Source organism: Gracilinanus agilis, chromosome 1, assembly GCF_016433145.1.
Source record: "Gracilinanus agilis isolate LMUSP501 chromosome 1, AgileGrace, whole genome shotgun sequence".
NCBI lineage: Eukaryota > Metazoa > Chordata > Mammalia > Didelphimorphia > Didelphidae > Gracilinanus > Gracilinanus agilis.
In genome coordinates this window covers 336,251,642-336,268,088 of record NC_058130.1, presented here as the reverse complement: position 1 = coordinate 336,268,088, position 16,447 = coordinate 336,251,642, and the positions used below count along the sequence as shown (strand labels likewise).

At 40.0% G+C, this 16,447-nt stretch overlaps 1 protein-coding gene across 1 annotated transcript in view; it reads right to left on the bottom strand.

The window, feature by feature from the left end:
• The window catches only part of TMEM171 (transmembrane protein 171), a 46,175-nt gene extending 30,677 nt beyond the window's left edge, over window positions 1-15,498 (bottom strand). The window contains exons 1-2 of the mRNA XM_044663030.1: window positions 14,466-15,498; window positions 8,571-9,287 (exon numbers count right to left, since the gene is read on the bottom strand). Of these exons, the coding sequence (XP_044518965.1) occupies window positions 8,571-9,210 (640 nt within the window). The 5' untranslated portion in view covers window positions 9,211-9,287; window positions 14,466-15,498. The remainder of the gene's footprint in view (window positions 1-8,570; window positions 9,288-14,465) is intronic.
• Between the last annotated feature and the right edge of the window lie 949 nt (window positions 15,499-16,447).

The window sequence follows — 16,447 nt, the reverse complement described above, 5'->3', positions numbered from 1 at the left end:
GAAGGAAGGAAGAGAGAGAGGGAAGGAAGGAAGGGAGAGAGGGAGGGAGGGAAGGAGAGAGGGAGGGAGGGAGGAAGAGAGGGAGAGAGGGAGGGAAGAAGGGAAGGAGAGAGGGAGGGAGGGAGGAAGGAAGAAGCTTTCCACCTCCAGGGAAAGAATTAATAGGGTCTGAATGCAAATCAAAGAATACTATTTTCACCTTTTTTGTGGGTTGTTTTCTTTCACAATATAACTAACATAGAAATGTTTTGCATGATTACACATGTATAAGCTATATCAAATTGCTTACTATCCCAGGTAAAGGAGAGAGGAAAAATGGAGAAAAAGACTTTGGAACTCAAAATTTTGAGTAATTGGGAAAATAAAGTGTTATCTTAAAAAAGAGTAACATGAAAAAAACTTGTTTTAAGATTTTGGTCAGTCAAATGTACAAATACCTATTATATTATTTACATATATATGGGGGATTATATATGTATATACACATATATTTACATGTGTTAACACACCTATAATTATATCAACATTACCACATAGAGCATTGTGAAGGAAGCTCCATGGAAAGAGATGCTTTTTATTGGTCTATGTGTTTCTAATGACTAGCACTACCCATAATAGAAGCATATTAAAAAAATTTTAATAGATTTTGGTATTCAACTGAATTGATTCTAAAATACGTTTAAAAAATATTGAGCAACATAATATTTTCCCCGAGTTATTTTTATATTTCTACCTTGAAACAATTTCTATGCAACTCACTTACTGCTTAGAAAGATTTGTTTTCCCACACTGTCGATCCACCTCACCCATTGCCTTTAGGAAACGAAATCATGGATCCTCTAGGAGCCATGGAATGTACCTTTCACTTTTTTCCATTCCTTAGCCACAGTCCACAGTCAACTAAATTCAATTCAACAAATATTTATTAAACATCTTCTACATGTAAGACTGAGCTATATATTGGAACAGTTGTTAGGCACTGGAGGCACTGTATATTTTGATGATGATGATATTCCCATCTAGGAAAATTCCTGAGCTTCTTCTCATTATCTATATATTCATTCTGTTGATCTAACTGATCTCCATGATTAGGCTATGTGGAGAAATATAATCCTGGGACCAGCCTTTGGCATTTAATGAACAGTGATTTTGATACTTTAATAAAGGCAGGACAAAATAGCAATTGTTTCACCTGCCTCTCCAGTCTTGCTAAAGTTTCTGGGGGCATTGCATAGACCCAAACTAAAGAACAAAGGCATAATGGAAGCCAAAAGGAATATTACCAGCCCATGTCAAATAGTAGACTGAACCCAGGATAAAAGTAAAGCAGTACAAAAAAAAATGGATTTAACCAAATCTGAGAGTTCATTGACTGACTGGATATGGCCATGGGTCCGATTCACAAAAGAGCTGAAATAGCAGTGGTAACTGTGGGATAAAACAAGTTGAGACTCATCCTCTTGGGGAAAGAAGTTACATAGAAATTTTAAGTCAGAGGAAGCCTAGGATATGGAGGGAGTGTAGAAGAGAATAGCAAAGGATCAAAGGGAGCAGCACAGCAGAAAACCAGCAAACAGCAACAGTGGAGACAAGCTTAACAGAAAAAAATGCAAATGATTAGAGAGAGGGTCAGAAGATGGTAATACATCAGAGGAAACAAAAATGGGCAATGTTGGGGATGGGAGTGGTATGCAGACTTCCAGGTGTGATATTTTCTACCCATGTGTTCCCTCTCCTCACCTCCCCAGTTTGTAGACTTGTATAACCTCATTTGTTTAAGGCTATGGTGGAATTTTCCTTGTCTTTCATGTTGCTATATTGTTTAATTAAGTGTCTTATGCTTTTAACAAATGTGTCCTCTGCTAAAAGAAAATAACAATGGTGGCTCATGAGCTATGGCTTTGAATAGATGAACACTCAAAGCATTCCTTAATCCTGGCATCACTTTTAAGGGGTCTAAATTCGAGGGGAACTAATACTATACTTGTTTTTTAAAACCCCAATTTGAAACTCCAATTTCAAACCAGAGAAATTCAGCATTCAGATAAAACGATTCCAGTTTTATCTGAAGAGTTAAAAAAGGTAAATATACTTTGATCATCAGAAACTGAATTTTTAAAAAATGTACTCAAATGGATCAGTCATTCATTAATATTAATATCTATTCCAACAAGGCAGATCTCACCCATCTATTTGTGCTTATCCTGTTTAAATCTTGTCTTTAAGTTCTTCCATAAGTTCACACAAGGTGTCAACTGTATTTTCTAGAGACAATCTTTACTTTCTCCTGAGATCATTAGGATACCTGTGGAGCACTTGGCCCTTCCACCTGTTATACCTCACTCTTCCCATGTGATCAGTCCATTTTCTATTTTAATCAAACATTTTCCCAATTATGTCCTTTAAGTCAATTCTTCAGTTTCTTGTTATACTACAATCTGCTTACATCCACCACAAATCTCTCCATTGCTCTCTCTGTGAACCTCATTTTTAATTCATCTGAGGCTGTAAGATTCCGTAACTACAGTCACAATGCAGCATTTCAAAAATATTGGTATTAGATAAATAGGTCTTTATTCCTTGGAAAAGTATGGAATCATTTAAGAAGCTTTGTAGTTTCCAAAGGGCAAGCTAACATAATCTTCTGTTTTTTAATCTGAGGCCAATTTTTTATCCATTCGTATAATCTTTTCATGATATATCTATATCTATCTATATATATATATAGTTTATGAATGTATTTGCATGTGTGTATGTGAATATGCACGTTATATATTTATAGTGTAGTATATTCCATACCCTATATGCTACATATATTCATGTATTAAAAATATTCATATACAATAGAGTAAAATAAAATTTGGAACCAAGAAGGGCCAGTAGAGACCATTTCTCCATACTATCCCCTCATGTTACAGATGAAGAAACCATAGACTGGATTAGGGGAAGTGATTTGTCTAAGATGATTCAGCTAATTAGTAGCAAAGCTTGGATGCTTTTTTAATTCAAGGTCAATGCTCTTCCCTTTCTGCCATTTTGCTTCTCAAAATTAAGTCAGAAATAAGTAGACTTATTAGGATGGGAAACATAGCTGAAAGAGCATTGGATTTAGAGTGAGAGGACTTGGGTTCGAATTCCACCTCTGTTCACTACTATCTGTGTGATCTGGGGCAAGTCACTTTTCTAGACGTCGGTTTCCTTATGTGTAAAATGAAGGGATTGCACCAAATAATAGGATTCTTTCTGGTTCTAATTTCCATGAGCCAGTGAACCTAAGAAACCAGAGGATACTGTTTGTGACAGAAAATCTGTGGAAAGAATCAGCTCCACTAACTTTTTGTTTCAAATGAGCCTATCTACATCCTTTGATGCAAAGGACACACATACTGAGCATGGAGTCAGGATGACTCATCTCTGTAAGTTCAAATCTAGCCTCAGATACTTACTAGTTTTTTGTTGGGTTTTTTTTTAATCAGCTGACCCTGGGCAAGTCACTTAACCCTTTTGCCTCAGTTCCTCATCTGTAAAATAAGCTTGAAAAGGAAATGGCAAACTATTCCAGTATCTTTGCCATGAAAACCCCAAATGGGGTCATGAAGAGTCAGAAACAGTCAGTCTGACCAGCACCACCTGGTCTGATGTAAAGGACTCACAGATTTCTCTCTAATGAATTCAAATTGCCTACTTTGTGACCTTTCCAAACAAATGGAAGGATATCTAGACAAGGCAATTGTCATGATACAAATACCCGCAATACCTAACTTGAAAGCAGAGAGAGGATGGAGCACATGCATAAAGGAATGTGCATAGAGAAAGTCACATGCAAGCAAATACACAGAGGACATCAGCTAGGATCACCCTATTGAATATTTATAAATGCTGAGTCTCTTGCCCCTCCTCAATGTCAAGCTTACACAAAACAAGAAGCCTAATTAATGAACTGACTCTGTGATAATTAAATTAACCAACTAAAGGAAAAAATACAAGTAGTCTCCTGTCCTTGAGTGTTTGTCTTTTATCAGTCTCAAACAAGAAGAGCTCTAGGGATCATCTTGCCAATCATTCTTTATCCTTTGCAACTAGGGAATGGGCCTCTGGGGTTGTTTGTCCTTTGTGATCGTCTCTGGCTAATTTTTCACAAGCCAAAGCTAAATATAGTTTACCAGCTAAATATAGTTTACTAGCTAAACATAGATGACCAAAGTAATTAATGATCCTGAAAAGGTGCAAAATGTGTGGTTCATGCTTTCCTTTGTTTTGCATTAAGCCCCAAGAGAGAAATAACCCGTCCTGATTTACGAAGCAGACTCTCTGGAAAGGACAATATAATAGGCCAAGCCAGTGGCTTTTCCATCATTCTTTAGAGTTTAGTTAGTTTGATTGAATAGAGTGCTAACTTTGAGACATAAGGCCTGAATTGGAATCCTGCTTCTGGTATGTTCTGGCTGTATATTTGAGAGCAATCAATTACATCTCAAAGCCTCCGTTCCTTATTGACAAAGTGGAGATAATTAACTATACTAGTAATTATAATAAGAATAATGAATAATAGCAAGTGTTATAGTGGATAGAACACTGGATTTGGAAACAGGAAGACTCATCTCCATGAGATCAAATCTGACCTCAAAAACTTACTAGCAATGGGACCCTGGGTAAGTCATTTAACTCTGTTTGCTTCCTTATCTGTAAAATGAACTGGAGAAGGAGTTAGAAAATTACTCCAGCATCTGTGCCAAGAAAACTCCAAATAGGATCACAAAAAGTCAGACATGATCAAAATGACTCAACAAAACAACAGCAGCTAACATCTATATAGTTAGTATTTACTATATGCCAGGACCTATGCTAAGAGCTATAATATATGATAATTGTCTCATCTGATCCTCATAATGGCCTTGAGGAGTACTTGCTGTTATTATCCCCATTTAAAAAATGAGGAAATAGAGTCAGAAATTAAATGACTTGCCCAGCATCATACAATCAGTAAGTGTCTGAGGCTGGATGTGAACTCGGATCTTCCTTACTCCAGACCTGGTACTCTATCCAATAATCTTTATGGAACTGATATGAGGAAAGGACTTTGCAAATATAAATATGATACAGAAATGGAATTTATTATTATCTTATTAAAAGAGCATTGTAATAATAATAACCAAAATCCAAGGCACTTTAAGGCTTATAAAATGCTTTTCTCACAATGAGCTAGAAACTGAGGCAAAAAGGAGGTAAGTAACTAGTCTTAGGTCAGACATGTAGTAAATATTGGAGCCAGGTTTTAAGCCAGGGAATCCCTTTGGTCAACTGTTTGCCTGAGCCCAGAGCTCTTTAATCACTAGGCTGACTATTGTTTGTCCTTCTGATTGATTAGGCTGAGAATCCCACTAAGTAAATACCCACAAAGTGAAAGAATATTCTAGGCATCCTCTTTCTGGAAGGCCATTAGTAGGCTAGAACACCCCCACAGAAAGGTGACCAAGATGGCAAGAGGACAGGAGCCCTTATTGTCTTTGAGTTCTTGAAGGCCTGCTACATAAAGGATATTCTTCCCCAAAGAATAGAAGTTGGCATAATGGGTAGAAGTTCATAGGATCATAAATCTGGAGCTGGAAGAAGCCTCAGACAGCCAGCCCACCTCATTTCACAGTTGAGCAAGTTTTTGAAAATTGGAAAGATTAAGTGATTTGCCCAAGTCAAATAGCCAGTAGGTACCTGAAGTAAGATTTGTCCCCTGATCTTTCTGACTCCAAGTCCACTGCTCTATCCGACATAACAAGCTGCCTCCCAAATTGCAGAGATAGATTTTGGTTGGGAGTAGAGCTGTTCAAAACTAGAGTGAGGGGCAGCTAGGTGGCTCAGAGGATAGAGAGCCAGGCCTAGAGATGGGAGGTCCTGGGTTCAAATATGGCCTCACATGCTTCTTAGCTGTGTGATCCCAGCAAGTCACAACCACAATCGCCAAGCCCTTGCTGCTCCTTTGCCTTGGAACTGATATTTTTATTGTTTCTAAGACAGAAGTTAAAGGTTTTTTAAGAAGTTAATTCCTCCCCACCAAGAGCTTTCCAAGGAGAAGCTTCAGTGCCCTTGCAGAAGAAGTTGGGGAAAGAATATCTTTTCAGGTACAAGTTGGCCTAGATGGCTTCTGATATTTTTCTTGACTGTGAGATGCTTTGAACCCAAGTCTCCTGGCTTCAAGTAATGCACTCTTTATATTTAACTTCTATTCACTTCAGTTTCCTCATCTGTAAAATGGGGATGATAGTACCTACCTTCCAGCCTTATTGTGAGTACCAAATGAGATAATAATTGCAAAGCTCTTAGAAGATATAGGCAGTACCCTAGCATATAGTTAGGGCTAGGTAAGTGGTAGCAATGGTAGTTTTAGACTATCTCCCCAGTTACTCCAGTATGTTCTAAATTCTTGTTTTGCTAAAAATTTGCCATGAATCTTAGAGGAAAATCACTCAACTCTACACTCAACTTTCAAAAGTACTTCAAATATGCAATCCTTCAATGGCTCTGTGATCACACTGATGTGGGTACTCCCTCCAATGGTGCAAGTCCCAACTCATCATTAATTTCTCACCCGTTGCAACTCTTGTCCATGTTCACCTGCAAAGAGTGTTCTGGGGACTTTCCTCTATGTTTCTTAACGTTATGTTATGACCAGTGTTTCAGAGGAGGTTATATATCTGTTATCGTGATGACCCACCTCTTTTCCAGCCATATATCTGATGCCATGTGCAATTCCCTTGTGCATTTCTTCACTGGTAATATATATGTTGCTGCCTACTTGGGCTTCTGATATCCCCCCTTTTTATTATCCCTTTAGGTAAGAACTAAAGGACGCAGTAGAGTACTAGGCTTGGGGCCAGGAAGACTTGAGTTCAAATCCAGTCTCAGATGTGTGACCCTAGGTAAGACATTTTAATCTCTATCTGCCTCAGTTTCCTAATCTGTAAAATGGAAAGAATAATAGCACCTATCTTACAGGATTATTGTAGAGATCAAATTATATTTTATCCTCACCGTGCTTTGTACATTACTCGACACACAGTAACTGCTTAATAAATTCTTATTCTCCTTCTTTCCCCCTTTTAATTCTTTAGAAACTATAATTCCATGACTCATGGTTATACGGCATCCTTCAAAGAATAAATGAGCCCTTATTTCAGAGAGAAGCTTGGGGTCAATGAAAGCACAGTACAATTTCCCAAAGTCAATCCAGCTCATCCTCTGTCTATTCAATAAAAAAAAAATCTCATTTTCTATCTACAGTGTCTCTTCAAGATATCAACAGATCAATTTTATAGCTTACCTAAACAATGGCATATCATAGTCTAGACCAGTGATTCTCAAACTTTTTGGTCTCAATATTCTTAAAAATTATTGAGGACTCCAAAGAGCTCTTTTGTTGGGGGGGCTTATATGTAACTGTATTAGAAGTCAGATTATTTGAGTATTATGAAAAGTTTTGACCTCATGGACTAGTCTCCAGACCACACACTTTGACATTTGATAGTCTAGACTAGCATTGAAGAAGTATTGGCATGCGTGCCCAGCTAGCTTTGGGGGAGCTGTTCTGTTCCCCCTCTTCCCAGTGCCCAAGGACATTTTTGGATGCCCCACCCCTTTGTCCAGCCACCCAAAGCAAGCACGTCCTCCCTCCACTCTTGTAGGTAATGCAGGGGGCTCACAGACAGCTTGAATTTGCCCTCTGGGAACTTTAACTCGAAAACCTTCACCAACACTGATCTAGATGATAGTTATTATTCAACCGACTGTATGAGTGGGGGAGAGTGTGATGAAGGCTTGGAAAAACCTTCAGATCTTATTATTATATTCCCCCACCCTCCAAGAAGAGGACTATGGATATCAGTAACTATGGGCCTATATCCTATTTTCTCAGCTTATACATTTTTTGAGAATGACCCACAATACACTGAGGATACTGTTGATGAAGGTAAGATAAGGAAATAGTCTCTTGCAAATAATATTGTATAGTAGACCACATCTTTGCCATCATATAACTGAGAATACAAAATTCTATTCTTCTCACTGATTACTGCAAAAAGTATTATTTGTTGACTATTAAAAAAAAACTCTAAAATTTCTTCTCCGATAAGATGTCTATATAGATTTCTTAAAAGATTTAACAAAAATAACTTGTTTAATGATCCTCTGCTCATCAATATTGGATAAGGCATAAACTGGAGCAATGTAGACACCCCCCTCTCAAAGGAGTTATGGAGAAGATCCAATACAAAATCCAAATGTCAGGATTCCCTATGGATGCTGAGGTCTAATAGATGCTTGTGTTTATGGATACAATTGGATTGTTTATATCAGGCCCTGGAACACTGCAGGGCCTACTGAAGGAACCTCGTAGGTAAAATAAAATAATATCATTGACCTATTTTTAGTGGCATTGGACAAAAAATATAAGGGGATCCCTAAGAAATTTTCATCTTTTATCACTTTAGGTTTGAAAACAAAAAAGCATAGCCTAATGCATCCAATCTAAACTCATAACATAACAGCAATATTATAATACACTGGTGTGATTTACCCACCTACAGTGACTTGTACCGGCTCATTGTTCTGTGACCGCCTTTCTTCACTTTCTGAGGAGTCTTGGCTAGAACTCAAGTCGTGTCTTTTCTTAATATGTGCCACCACAAAGAAACATAATCCAATGAGCACTATCAAAGGCCCCATTATCTGGAGAGACAGAAACCCACATGCCTGTGGCTCGGTACTAGAAGCATCCGTGTCATTAAATGGTGGCTGGGGCCATCCTGGGTTACATCCAGGAACCCAAATGCCCAGAACACTAATCAGCATCCCACTGGTTAAAAACAAGAATCCAAAGATGAGGAACTGGGCAAACTGGCGACTTTCTCCACAAAGAAAGAAGCTGTCCGGGTCAACTTGGTTGCCTTGCAGCTGCCTCTCTCTGAGCTGAAGTTTTGCCCTGGATCGGGCCAATATGATTGTTCCGAGGCCAATCACGGCACATGAAGGCCCCACAATTTTCAGTACGGCACTGCAGTCAATAAGAGTTTCATATTGGCAAGTTTGGAAACCAAAGATGGAAAGCAAGACTCCTGCACAAAGCAAGACAACTCCAAACACAAAAAGGAAAAAAATGATTTTGCTGATGCGCCTTCCACTCACATCCCCACCAGGCTCAGGAGCAGTGGCTGGGGACATTGCAGAAGTGCCCCTTCTCACCAGGGGAAAGGGTACTCTGCCACTTGAGTCGTGAATGCCGCCAGTCCTTGAGAGCTCTGAAAAAAAAAAAAAAACAGAATGTAAGAAGTGCACGTCTGTCCAAACACTACGTCCTTCCCTACTGTACTTTTCCCTCTTGCCAGCATGTCTCCAGTCCTTGCAGAACGGAAACCCTTCCTCTTTTTTAGTCTGGGACTTCACACAAGTGAACAACATCTGAAGGAATTTTAGAACAATGATTTGGCATATGAGTCAGAAAGCCTAACATTCAGAAATTCCCGAGTGGGAGATTTTATGAAGATACTCAAAAAAGGAGGAAGTGGAATTTCAGTGGTAAGGAACAGAAGCTTTCTTAGTATCTTTCTCTTCTTCTTCCTCCCAAAAGCTGGGTGTGATTTTTCACACCAAAGGATTAGACATTTAGACCTGGAAGAGACTTTAGGAATCATGAGGTCCAGCCCCTTTGTTTTACAGATGAGGAAGCTGATACTCAGAGAAGTCCAAGGTTACCCAAGTCATAAGGGTAAGGGTAAGGGTAAGTCATAAGCTGAAGGGTAAGGATCCAAAGTCATGGCTTCAGAAGGCATATGGTACAGTAGAAAGAGCCTTAGTTGTAGAGTCAAAAGACTGGGATTCAAGTCCTAACTTTGGTGTCTGTAACCCATGTGAACTTGGGCAAGTCAGTTCACCTCCACAGGGCTTAGTTTCCTCAGGTATAAAATGGAAGAACTGAATGAGAAGGTTTTCAAGAATTCTCCTTTGGCCCCAATTCAGAGCTCTTTCAACTGGCTTCTGGTTTATAGACTCATTCCCCATATATAAACCTTCACAGAAATACATAGATTATTCTCAAATGTCATGTTTCCTTATTACAATCATAAGTTAAGTGCATAAAATTACTTACATTGCTACTCTCTATCATATATGTTATGGACAGCTGGGTGGCACCATGGATAGAGTACAAGAGTCTAGAGTTAGGAAGACTCATTTTCCTGATTTCAAATCTAGCCTCCTCAGCCACTTACTTGTTGTGGAACACTGAGCAAGTCCCGCACCCTGTTTCCTCATCTGTAAAATGAGCTGGAGAAGGAAATGGCAAACCACTCCGGTATCTTTGCCAATCACAAAGAGTTGGACATGATGAAATGACTGAGCAAAAACATCATATATGACCACACACATTGCTGATTCAGCCATTTCAAGTGAATTTCCGCAATGGATAAGGGGTTAGACTAGACCAGAGGTAACAGATTCCTGGTCGCCAACATTCCCAAGTATGTACACCTTGAACTAGATTAACATGTAATTGGGAAATATCTAACAAAATAAATAAAAGTATGATACAAATACTGTTCATTTGAGTCTTTCTAAATCAATACAGTGAGTCATTTCTAATGAGTTGAATCCCTTCCATCTCTTAGGTACCCCAATTTTCCGAATAGTTGGGTTGCCTTTTGGGGGGGGGATTTATTGAATTGTATTCAGTAACAATCAGTGCTCCTTAAATTCAAATGTTATTGAAACCAGTCAAAATGGTTGTTCTGATCCAGCTGTATGGTATATTTGCATTCTTAGATCCAGAAAGTTTCTCTATTCGTAGAAACAGCCATGTTTTCTGTAGAAGCAGGGAAAGTCAAGGGCAGGTAGTTGAATCAAAATCAATTTGGTTTGGAAGTGATGGAGCCTCTGCACTACATTTTTGAGCCAATCTGGCCATGCTTCAGCAAATAAAGAAACTGAGATTCATTTGAAAATGAATAACTGATAGCAAAAATCACGAGTTAGAGATTGTACTCCATACCACAAGATCATGACTAGGAGAAAAAAAAATGCTGCTCCCCAAAGTCACCTAAGTCAACATCTTTATTAATGTATTTTTGTAATAATAATATATTATACATGTTATATATTTCACATATAATACATAATATAATGATAGGTATTTTAAATAATTATTATAAAAATATGGTAATAATTGGTATTTTTATAATAATAAATGTTAGCACTTAGAGAGTCTTTTTCAAACTTGAAAAAGCTCCTCACATGTTATCTCAATTTGATTTGGGAATTTTTGTAACAATAGTAATAGCTAACATTAATATAGCTCTTTTAAGGTTTGCAAAGAGATATTATATATTACCCCTTATGTAAATTATTTGTGGCAGCTAAGTGATGAAGAGAGAGAACCCTGGACTCAGAGTCAAGAAGACCAGGATTCAAATTTACTCTCAGGGACTTATTAGCTGTGTGACACTGAACAAGTCACATAGCCTCTATCTGCCTCAGTTTCCCCATATGTAAAGTGGAGTCAATAATAGTACCTCCCTCTCAGAGTTATTTTGAGAACCAAATGATATAATATTTGCAAGGCTTTATAAGCCTTAAAATTCTACATAAATGCCAGCTATTACTCTTCTTCAGCTTAAAAAAAAAAGCAGGTACTTTTATGTTGCAAGCTAATTTATTATTTTATTTTATTACTGGGCAATTCTTAAAAGAGATCATTTCCAGATAACTCTTATTCTTTGTCATAAAATATATAGCATTTAAATGGGTTCCAGTTTTCAGATATTGTAAGTTGTTGGGATATTTCAAGCTTCCTCAAAGGAGGGAAGATGTTTTCTAAAGTTCTGGCTCTCCTAGGACTTGTAACATTACAAGAAAACTAAAAAGGTAAGCATTGAAACCCAGGGTGAGCTGACAGTGAAATCACACTATTATAAATTAATGGAAGGTCAGTTTGGGAAAGGAAAACAAAGGGGGCATTACACATTTAGCAGTACTTTTCCAGGAAGAAGTAGGGATGATCCCAACTAGGAAGGATGATAGAAACAGGGGAGGAGGCAAAGTGTAGTGGAAAGCTCCCTGGATTTAGCCATGAAAGTAAGACTATTTGTGTTAAACTCATCTCTGTTATTTATTACTTCTCTGGTCTTAAGTAAATCACTGGGCCTGCAACAATAAAAACTCATATTTATATAGCGTTTTATAGTTTGTATAATGCTTTTCTCACTACAGCCTTATAAAATAGGTAATACAAGTATTACTACCTCCATTTTACAGATGAGGAAATGGAAGCTCTGAGAGGTTAAATGACTTGCCCATCTGTAAATTGAAAGTTTGGATTCAATAATCTGTATGAATCTTTTTAGCTCTAGATACATGGTATCTCAAAAATCTTAATACATTTTTAACCTAATTAAACTTTAAAGAGGCAGTTAAATGGCTCAGTGGTTAGAATTCTGGGCCTCGAGTCAGAAAAACCTGAGTTCAAAATCTAGCCTCAGACACTTACTAGCTCTGTGACTTTAGTCAAGTCACTTAATTTCTGTTTGCTTTAATCTACTGGAGAAGGAAATGGCAAACCACGCCAGTATCTTTGTAAAAACAAACAAACAAACAAAAAACCTTATATGGGGTCACAAAGAGTCAAATATGACTGAACAACAACAAAAAAGCTTTTAAATGCACTAAGATTTTTGGAATATCCCATATAGAATCCTATAAAGGGAAATAACACTGACCTGGGAATCAAGACACCCGGGTTCTAGTTCAGATTTTCAACTCTGTGTGACAAGGCAAACTATTTTCCTTCCTTGGGCCTCAGTTTCCTCATCTGTAAAATGGAGATGGATCAAGATGACCTGTAAAGTCCTTTCCTGTTTTAAATCTAATTAATCCAGAATTCTAAAGAGGAGAGGAGAAGAGAAGAGAAGAGAAGAGAAGAGAAGAGAAGAGAAGAGAAGAGTAGAGAAGAGAAGAGAAGAGAAGAGAAGAGAAGAGAAGAGAAGAGAAGAAGAAGAGGAGAAGAAGAAGAGGAGAAGAAGAAGAGGAGGGAAGATGGACAGGAGAGGAGAGGAGAGGAGAGGAGAGGACAGGAGAGGAGAGGACAGGAGAGGACAGGAGAGGAGAGGACAGGAGAGGAGAGAGGAGAAGAGAAATCTCTTAGTAGGCTTTGTGGTTTCTTTCTATGTAGCAACTTTTTCTGGCTAATTCCCCCTCTAAGTTCCCTTTCAGCCAGATTCCCTAGCTTTCTTCAAGACCTAATTAAAATTTCTCCTTCTACTGGCAGTCTCTTCCAATCTCTCTTAATTGCTGTACCTTCTCTTCCACGATTATTTCCTATTTACCCCGTATATAACCTGTTTGTACATAAGCTATTTGCACGTTGTCTCCCCCCACTAGACGGTGAGCTCCTAGAGAGCTGGGACTGCCTTTTGTCTTTAGTGCTTAGCATGGAGCCTGCAGCAGGATAGATGCTTAATAAATATTTATCCACTGATTAACCAACTGATTAATATTTATCGACTGAAGTTGCCATGAAATTTCTTACTTAATAACCTTCACTTTTATACTGATGGAACTTGAGAGCAGAATATATACACATAAAAAATTAATTCCCTGAGAACCAAAAGCTAATTCCATTCCTGTACTTCCTTCCCCCGCCATTCCCCAGGGGCATCTCTTGATCAGTATCTAGCCCTGGCGAAAAGGTGTGAAATGAGGATTTCCAGGTTTTACCAATTTTTTATTTTTATTAAAATTATTTATTAAGCACCTACTAAGTGTCCAGCATTGTGGTAAGTGCTTTGCCAATATTCTTTCATTTAATCTTCATAATAATTGTATAGGATAGGAGCTATTACTCTCCCCGTTTTACAATTGAAGAAACTGAGCGACTTGCTTAGAGTTACACAGCTCGTTTCTGAGTCCGATTTGAACTGAAATCTTCTTGACTTCAGGCTCAACGTTCTAACCACTGTACCACACCTAGCTATTTCACACAAGTACAAAAGTGGTAGACGATCCCTGCCCTGAAGAAGCTTAAATGCTCGAGTTCAAAAAGGAGTAAATTCAGGCTATAGAGACAATAAACATACAGTAATTGGACAAGGGGCCACCCCACCAACATCTGAGAAGAATCGGGAAAGGGCCCTAGAAGGTGAGATCGATCATTTATCCTGCAGGAATTTGATTTCTAGATTTACAGACCCTAAGCAAAAGCTCCTCGTGGGCCAGATATGTGATTGGCGTCTTCAGTAGATCAGCACCCACAATGCTAGTAGCCCAGAGCCACATTTTATTCCAAACCTTTGCAGCAAAGAGGCAAGTTAAAGGAGCGAGTTAAATCCGGCTGGCTGGGTCGAGTTCAGCGTCAGGTGAGAGGGGGGTCCCGACACTCCCAGGGGAGACTTACCTGGCTGCCAGAACGCCGAGCAGAGTGAGTTCCTTACCTGAACACCCAGACTAGGGCAGGACTGCTCCACCCCCTGGTGCTCAGGAGACTGAGAGCTCCGGGGGCTGCAGCCCAGGGAACAGCCCGAGGGACGGAGAATCGCTTTTTGCACGCCAAATGTTTTTAGCTTCTGCCTCCTCGCCTGTCAGTCCAGCACTTCCCTTTCGGACAGGGCACGGCCCCACAGTGTATCTATATCTGCGCAGCCTTCTTGCCCGCCCCTTCAGCACCCTCCTCTTCCTCGCCCGAGCCAATGCATCCAAAGGACAGCACACCTAGGCTGGCTGGAGAGAGAAAACAGCGGAGAGGCTGGTAACTGATGCTTTTATTACGAGGGAGAGGAGGAGGAGGAGGAAGAGAAAGAGGAGGAGGAGGTGAGGTTTGGAAGGCAGCTGTAGGAAGGTAAAAGGCGGGGCGAGCTGGAACTAGCCACCGCCGGGTGGTGCCCGGGAGTAAACAGGTCTCTGGAGAACCCGCGCTGCTCGCACTCCTTCCTCTGCCTGGACGCCGACAGACTGGTCCAAAGAGACCCAAGAAACGAAGGTGCAGGAAGAAGGGGACAATTGTGCGCCCGGTGTATATAATCCAGAACATTTCCGAAGGGACACTTCTAAGGCAGGGCTCAGAACCCCACCCCGTGACCTTGAATGGCCCTGGAGGCGGGAGCAGACTGTAAGATCCCCAACGGAGCCCCAACCCCAAAAGACCCTCAGTGACCTCGATCAGATTCCTCCCGCTCCAGTTGGTTCGGAAGAACCAAGCTACTCGAGCTGGGAGCGCTACAAGCTTTGATCCTTTTTCCTGTCCTGCCCCAACCTTTCCCCTGTTAGGGGGGGATTAGGGCCCCGAGAGGGGAGGTAAGGAACTAGGAGCTAAGCGAATATTCTCAGGGCAGGGTTCAGCCCGCAACAAGGAATGTGTGCCTCCTCTGGAGCCTTCCTCTGCCTTTACGCCTTCGCTTTCTCCTTCGCGCATTCCCTGTTCAAGAGGCTGGTTTGGAGAGGTGCCCGTCGCGCTTTTCTCCTCAGCCTTTACTCTCGTGGCTTTAGGAACAGCTTGTCACTGCTGCCACCCACCCTTCTAGGTCAATCCACCCCAAACCGGTTTAGGTTCACCTAGGAACCCTGGGTGGGGGCGGTGAAATAGTATACTTTCCAAGTGGCACCACAGATTTGCAGAAGGAAACGCGTATTTGGGGCCAGGAAAGTGGACTGTGGAGGGTGACACCTTCCGCCTGCAACTTCCCTCCCTTATCCGGCAAAATAACTAGCAATGAATTTGGGATTAAAGAACTTGACTCCTGGCTCTGGGCCCTTTGTTCTGGCCAGCAATCTAGATTCTACGCCCTTTTCCTTAGAAACAGGGCTTTTATTAGCTTTTATGGAGAGGGTTCATGCCCTAATTATTTAGGATTAAAGTCCTAAACCTGAAGGAAGGTCTTCAGTAGGTTTTGTGATACCTGAATCCACCCCCTGCAGTGTTTCACCTTCCCTCTGCATTTCAATTGTTGAAACACCCTGGTTAGTACATAGACTGCCTTTAGGCCAAGAATTAAAAGGTGATTGTTCTCCTGAGACTTGCCCTGTACTTGAACTAGAATGTGGAGATAGAATTTTCATCCTAGTTCTACTAGAAACTTGTTCTGTGGAACAGGAAATTTATGCCTGTTTCCAAAACAGAATTCAAAGCTTTGTTGAAGGTATGACAAGGTATGACAAGGACTGGCCTGGGCAGAGCAGATGCACCTGTGAAGGTGCCCTTGGGTGTGTGTAAGGGAGGGGGGGAATTTTCCCCCAGGATAAAGTATTGGAAATTTTCTCATTAGAGATGTAGTCCCTTAATTTAAGCACTTTTTTTTAAATGTTTTTTTATTTTAAACCCTTAACTTCTGCGTATTGACTTATAGGTGGAAGACTGGTAAGGGTAGGCAATGGGGGTCAAGTGACTTGCCCAGGGTCACACAGCTGGGAAGTGTCTGAG